The 7829-nt window shown below is 38.1% G+C and overlaps 1 protein-coding gene across 1 annotated transcript in view; it reads right to left on the reverse strand.

The window, feature by feature from the left end:
• The window catches only part of rpa2 (replication protein A2), a 41266-nt gene extending 33568 nt beyond the window's left edge, over positions 1–7698 (reverse strand). Inside the window, exons 1-3 of the mRNA XM_042740414.1 lie at positions 7540–7698; positions 7196–7287; positions 6295–6396 (exon numbers count right to left, since the gene is read on the reverse strand). Coding sequence (XP_042596348.1) covers positions 6295–6396; positions 7196–7287; positions 7540–7552 — 207 coding nt within the window. The 5' untranslated portion in view covers positions 7553–7698. The remainder of the gene's footprint in view (positions 1–6294; positions 6397–7195; positions 7288–7539) is intronic.
• Positions 7699–7829: the final 131 nt, after the last annotated feature.

The raw sequence follows: 7829 nt of genomic DNA on the forward strand, positions 1-7829 counted from the left end.
AATCCCTCAACGTATGTGCCGTTTTAACTCAAGACTTTTGGCTGATGACGATTTAAAAAAATTCATAGATGCTCAAATTGATTTCTTTCTTGAGACAAATGAATCCCCAGAAATAAGTTATAGCATTCTATGGGAAACTCTGAAAATTTATGTGAGGGGATAAATTATTTCATATCAAGCTAGTGCAAATAAAAAGAAATCAAAGCTAATTACAGAAATTATAAATAAAATAAATACGATTGATCAGCTGCACTCAACGTCATTTTCCAAAGAACTGCATAAGGATAGACTCCTGCTTCAAGTGGAATTTGATTCTCTGACCAGCGAGCACGCAGAAGATCTTCACTTGAGATCGCGCCAGATTCACTATGAACATAGAGGCTGCAGGTTTTTGTCTTATCAACTTAAACAATCTGCTGCAGCTGTTTTTATACCTGCAATCAGAAAATGTGATGGTCAACAGGGAATTTAATGATGAGTTTACATTTTTTTATGAAAATCTTTACAGCTCTGAGGTGAATGACACTGAACGAATAGAGGGTCTTGTTAGTAAACTAGAATTGCCATCCCTCAGGGATTCAGATTAATCCGCTCTAGAAGGTAATAGGGCTGAACGATATATCGTTATCGTATCTATATCTAGATATGAACTTTCAAGATATTACTATCGAAAAAAGCAATGATATAGACGATATAGATTTCCCCTGTCCGCGCTCGCCCTGCATACAACTCTGGCAGTCACAACAAACATCAGTTTTACGAGTGCCCTTGAATGCACCGCTAAAGCCAGCGCGCACACACTACCAGGGACGTGGGAAACTATATATGTGGGGGGGGGGGGGGGGGGGGCCGCGTTTCCATGGTGACGCGTCATTGCTTGTCACGTGACCACACCGCAGCAGCAGCAACAGCGCTGAATGAATGATGATTTGCTTTTATGTCATTTTTCCTTTATTATTTAGAATATTCACAAATGTGTTAGCTATGGCATGGAATATCTGATATTCCGATTGTCAAATACATGCAAGTGGAAGTATATTGTTGTTTAAACACCTTTATAACGATCGCGTTAGTTGAGCTGTATGCGCGATGGGCGCCGCCCGTGTTAGTTTGTGCGCAGACGCAGTTCAGAGAATCGGATCTGTTGGATTTACAACCTCTATGTTTACAACACGTGAATTCATCCACTTCTCCCGAAAATACTTAAAAGTAAGTGGCTGGTGAACTGGGAATAGAATAGAGTAAACATTGAAGTTAAGTTACTAACACAATGTGTATCTGATATGAATAAAACGTGTCGAATTATAATGGAAAGGATTATTATTACCTCTTCCATAGACATCAGTGTGTATTTTACAAACTCTAAATGTATTGTTTTTTTTTAGTACTTATGTGAATTTATATGTTTGAAACCTAAAATAAACAGTATGTGGTTGAAAACACTGAAAAGTTGTGATATATGACAGTTCTGAATTTAGCAGTTGATCATGTGATGCACTTGATCGTACGCTCCAGGGACCAGCCTCGACTGATTACACCTGTGTGATCGTACGTGCGAAAGGCTTAAAAACAATACATTTTCTGACACAAAATTTTGAAATGTAGGCTTAAATCAAACACATTTTTAATTCAGATTCGTGAGGTATATATTTATATATATATATATATATATATATATATATATATATATATATATATATATATATATATATATAAACAAAAACAACGAACAACCCCCCCCCCCCCCCCCCCCCCCAAACTGCCTGACCCCGAGAGGGGTGGGGGAAAGGGGGTTGTGGGGAGGGGGGGGCGGCCGTATTGTATCGATATCGAGATATCTGGCATGAAAATCGAGATATGAAATTTTGTCCATATCGTTCAGCCCTAGAAGGTAATATAACAGTTTGTGAGGTTGATAATGCAATTAAGAAATTAAATCTGGAAAAGCGCCAGGCCCCGATGGCTATACGGCCGAGTTTTAAAACGTTTTTTTTACAAGCTAGCACCTCTGTTGTGTCAGGGATTTCAAATGCTCTCCCCCTATCCATGACAAAGGCTGTCATATCCTTATCCCTTTTAAGAAGGACAGATCCGCTTAAGTGTGAATCTTATCGTCTGATCAGTTTACTTTGCTGTGACCATAAGATCCTGGCTAAAGTGCTGGCAATTAGAATTGAGCCAGTCATGAGAAAGGTCACCCGGATCAAACTGGTTTTATTGCTGGGAGGCAGTTATCTTACGATCTCTGTTGCTTATTTACTGCTATCTACTCACCCGAAAATAATATTAATCCAGAGTTCTTAATATCTTTAGATGCTCACAAAGCATTTGACAGAATTTAATGTGTATCTACTCGCAACACTTAGAAGGTTTGGCTTTGGCCCTGTATTCTGTTCTTGGATCAAGATTTTATATACTAGGCCTCAAGCATCCATTTGAACGAATAATATAATTTCTAAGTGCTTTCCACTTTCGAGGGGGACAAGGCAGGGTGGGGGTTGCCCTCTTTCCACCCTGCTTTTCGATATTGCCATCGCACCTCTCGCAATCTTGTTAAGCAATGCAGATGGATTGCCTGGAATACTAAGGGAGGAACATGAGCATACGCTTCTGCTTTATGCAGACGATCTCCTCCTCTTCCTGTCTAATCCAGATTCATCTAAACCGAAAGCCCTTACAAATTATGTCAGATTTTGGATATATTTTGCGATTCAAAATTAACTTAGCAAAGAGTCTTTTCCCTATCAATCAAAGAGCACAACAAATGTCTTTCCAATCCTTCCCATTCTCAGTATGCTTTGATAAGTTTCTCTATCTAGGCGTGAGTGTAACACGCAGATGTAAGGATCTGTTCAATAATAGTTTTAAAACAGCACTGGACAAAGCCAAGCGAGACATGGTGCGGTGGTCAATCCTTCCTTTATCAACTCTATTAAAATGACAATATTACCAAGATTCTTGTTTTTATTTCAGTCTGTGCCTGTTTTTATTCCCAGATCATTTATCAAAGATCTGAATAATTGTATTACCATATTTCTTTGGGATAAAAAAAAAAAAAATAGAACATCTGGAAAGGAAGGAGGAAGAGGGTGGATTGGCAATGGCAAATTTTCTATATTCCTACTGCTATGTGCTCCATTCCAAGTGAGCAAACTCTATTCTACGAATAACCCAGCTGTCTGTGGATCACTCAAAATATGGTCACAGTTCAGACTACACTTTAATAGTAAACAAGCGTTGCCTTCTGCCCCTATTCTGTTGAACCCTTTATTTCCTCCTCCTCTTATAGATTCAGCATTTCAATTGTGGTCTAGAAACGGAATTAGTTGTGTTAAGGACCTTTTTAAAGATGGCATATTTCATTCCAACAGCTAAGAACAGACTGAGTACTTACAGGGCCCTAGCTTCTTTAAAAACACTTCTCTCCTTCCTTGAAACAACCTGAAGGGGGCTGGATAGATGAGTTGTTAAATATGGACCCTTTTCGAAGGGGTATGATGTCTATTCTATATGAAGTTATTCAAAGTACCGCCTCCCCATCTCTAGACCATATAAGGAGGAAATGGGAGGAGGAACTGGGAATAAAAATGTCAGGTACAGCCTGGCAGTATGCAATAGAATTGGTACACTCATCTTCTGTATGTATTAGACATGGACTTTTACAATTCAGGTGTATCCGGGGTCAGACCCATCTTGCCCCAGATGTGGTTTGGAACCAGCAGACCTGAGTCATATGTTTTGGGGATGCCCCAGATTGAAAATGTTTTGGATAGACATCTTCAGATCATTTTCATCTATATGTGACAAAGACATGGACCCTAATCCCTTGACTTCCATTTTCAGTGTAGTGCCGGAAGAAGTGCACCTATCAGCTAATCAGGTAGAATTCATTGCCTTGTCCTCATTGTTGGCTAGGCGCCTGATTCTTCTCAGTCAGAAAAAGGCAAGGCCACCATCTCACAAACACTGGGTAGTAGAGATGATGTCTTATCTTAAACTTGAACACCTTAAGCACACTATCCGAGGCTCCTCTGGAAAGTTTTATAGGGTCTGGCAGCCCTTTTTATCTTGCGTTGAATCCTTATGATTTTTTTTTCTTTCTGAAAGGGGTGTAGGTGTTTGTAGTTATGTGTTTTGGTGTGAAATATGTGTTTTAAGAAGAATGTTGTTGTTTATGTTTGTGTGGCTGAAATTGTTATAAAGAAAATCAATAAAAACATTTGAATAATAATGAACTTCAAAACGACTTCATTAAAAAAAAAGAAAAAAGAGAGCGCTGCACGCTGCAGTGTCACAAGGCGGCGCTGTTGCATGTTAAACAGGCTCAACAGTGCTAAGTTCAGACCAGAGTATGTGAGCCCAGCGTGATTTTGCCTGGAGCTAGGAGCGGATTTTTTGAAAGTCGGAGCGTTAAAGTTTTCACTCGCTCCGAGAACGCTCCGTCACAAGCACAAACTATGCCAACTCACACATTAAACATAATTAGTTAGCTTGACAGATATGTGGATATTCTTCTAGTATTATGCATTTATTTTTCGTTTACATTTATGCATTTAGAAGATGCTTTTATCCAAAGCGACTTACAGTGAATTCAGGCTACACATTTCTTTTTTTACCATTATGTTGACCAGCTTTGTTTTTTCTTTTTTGCACTATAATCTTTTTATCTGCACTGTTTGTTCACCTCACTGGTTTGCACTCTATCTGCCATGTGCCTTGCACTGCTTTAACTATTTTTATTTCTATTAATTTTTTACATGCCCTTATTTGTATAGTTGTATTTTATATTTGATCTGTATCTATCTGTATTTTTTAGGCTCTACTGTTAGTGTTATCTGTATGCACCATGGGTCTGAGAGTAACGCAATTTCAATTCTCTGTATGTATGTACTGTACATGTGGAAGAATTGACAAAGCAGACTTGACTTAATATAATTTCTGAACAGAACTTTGATTTTTCAGGCATAGTAAAATAATTCAGCCATGGAGCGAAGGCAGAGCGGTGTTTTTGATCAGTGGAGCGAGGAGTGGAGTGATTATTGAATGCTTGGAGCGTGGAGGGGAATTGTTGCTGCTCCACTCTCACATACTCTGGTTCAGACTGCTTCAAAGTGATTCTCAATCGATGAATAGTGTACATTTATGCCAAGCGATTCCTTACACAATTAATTATCCTTAATTTAATTTCATTCATAGTAAACTATTGTAGTTTCTGGCTGGGATGCTTCCCCAAAGGAAGAAAAGACTAAGAACATTATATTGACATATTCAATATCTATTTTTTACTAGTATCAGTAAAATCTGTGTCCCATTCACTGAGAGAGACACTATATGACAAAGAAAGGAGAACTCTACCATTTAAATGCTGTAATTTTGCATAATTTACAATGCATATAATAATACATAATATTAGTATGTAATTGAATGTAATAGTAGCCTATGTAATTAAAATGAATTTCAATAAATTTAGGGTGACCAAAAGTGCCATTTTCCCAGGACATGTCCTGGTCAGGATTTCTATACTGCCTAAAATATCCACGTTTCGGCTTTGTTTGCGCTGCGTGACCAATTGTTGTATGACAAAGTACCGTGAGAGCTCCAAAGAGCAGACGGCTTCTTGTGCTTCTGAATCGCTCTCACGGTACTCTGATGTCATACACCGATCGGTCTGCTCAGCTCAACATTATTTGTCACATGTAGCAGTCTATATTTGTGCCGTGGGTAATAGCAGGATTTTCCACCCAGCTACCTACACAAGTATATTTCAAACCTGTGGGAAGCACTGCATATTATATTTAAAGTTGCTTAAGCGAAATCATGGAGTTTATAAGGTTTATTCATTCTTTATACTGTAGACATGTAGAACATATCCGTTTATGTTTGTGCATCAATGTCTGTAATGTGTGCTGTAGGTGTGAAACTTTTAGGAATCTTATCCAAGTTGTAGACTAGTCAGTATTGGTCAGTGAGTCGTATCTGAGGATCTGCGAATGAAGCTGTGACCACAAACACCATTAACTTCAGTGAATTATATGGTAATAATCAGCAATATGCTTTTACACAAATTACTTTATTTTTGTAAATATGTGTTGTTTCAATATGTGTTGACAAATTACTTATTTGAATTTTTCACTGATACAACATTGAGTTGTTAGAAAAGAAATGCGTAGAGATGTTATTGCTTGGTGACGTCAGGAACGGATGAATTGGCTTTTTGAATTGGTTCAATGAGTGATCTGTCCGAAAAGATCCGATGCACACAATGCAGATGTAAATGTATGCTATCAGCCTCACCTGTGCGATCTCTACCTCTCCCACTTTGAAGACGTCCTCCGCCTGCACCGCAGACATCAGCTGGGACACGGTGCAGGGAACGATCTGCTGCGCTCGAGTTCTCTGCACAACACACAACAGACTTTACCGTCACCCTGCTTCTATGACTGTAGCTTTAAGGTTGAAAATGAGACGTGGCTTGAAAACTAAAGTAGTAGAAATGTTATGTATGTGTCGGCAAAAGCCAGTCAAGAAAATGCCTGGGACATATTTAATTTTAAATGAGTAAATACACATAAACTGCAAAAAGAAAAAAAAAATATTTCATTTTTTTTATATGTAGAATTTAATATGATATGTTTTTTTTCCCGAATTTTATTTGAGCTTTGCTACAACTTACTGCAAATGGTCTTAATAGTTTTAGTCTTAGTTAAAGAAAACAACACTGTTCCGGAGCAAGAGAACGTTTGAACGAAGATGACTCTGAAAGTCATAAACTTTAACTTTGAAGGAAGCAAAGCATACACCATAAAATGCATTTTAAAATATTAAAAATAAATAAAAGATGCATTATAGTAACAAGAATTGGGGATTTAAATGTGCATAAATGTACTGTACTGTCTGTATTGTATTAATAATTAGTTCTACTTACTTTTTTTTTTAGGCATTCTTATTCTGCTTATATATATATATATATATATATATATATATATATATATATATATATATAATATATATATATATATATATATATATATACATACATATATACATACACACACACACACATATACACAGAGACATATATACACACAAATATACACACATACATTTATATATACACACAAATATACACACGCATACACACACACACACACACACACACACATCTCCCTGACAGGATTCATGTAGAGTTACTGACCCCTTTCTTGTCTCCTCCCTGAGAGGCGGCCGGAGACCCGAACCCTCCTGGAGACTGTGTGTATCCAGCCATACTGGCCTCACCGTATTTACCTGCCAAAACAGACACAGTTTATATTTGCATCGAGAGCACTCGGTGTGTGAAGCATCGCGGACACACTCTCTGTGAAGCCCATAGACAGTAAAAGAAAAGTAAAAAGTAAAAGGTGAAGCCTGACTGTAGCGCGAGCAACAGACAACACAACTACAACACACTCAGCTCTCAAGAGTCGCGTTAGCAAAACACGGTGAGCTAGGAGCCACAGCGAGTTACACACAAATACAAATCATTACTAAACCACATACCTTGGTTCCACATATTACTCGCTTATGGTTTTTTCTCCTGAACACGAACTAGATCGACAACACGCTGGAAAATCTCCCGCCACCGCCGATCGCACACTGCCTGACGTCACGACTCAAGTCCGCGCGCTGAAAGTACGCATGCGCATACCAGAACTACCGCGAAAGTCTTTTAGAAGCTTACAGGTTGACTTTTTTTTTCTTTTAAAACTATTTTTTTTTCTTCAACAAAAGACACACTCTGACCCCTTTCAATATTTGTAAACTAATAAAGGAGCCTAAAATTTAAGTTG

Source organism: Cyprinus carpio, chromosome B16 (assembly GCF_018340385.1).
Source record: "Cyprinus carpio isolate SPL01 chromosome B16, ASM1834038v1, whole genome shotgun sequence".
Taxonomy (NCBI): domain Eukaryota; kingdom Metazoa; phylum Chordata; class Actinopteri; order Cypriniformes; family Cyprinidae; genus Cyprinus; species Cyprinus carpio.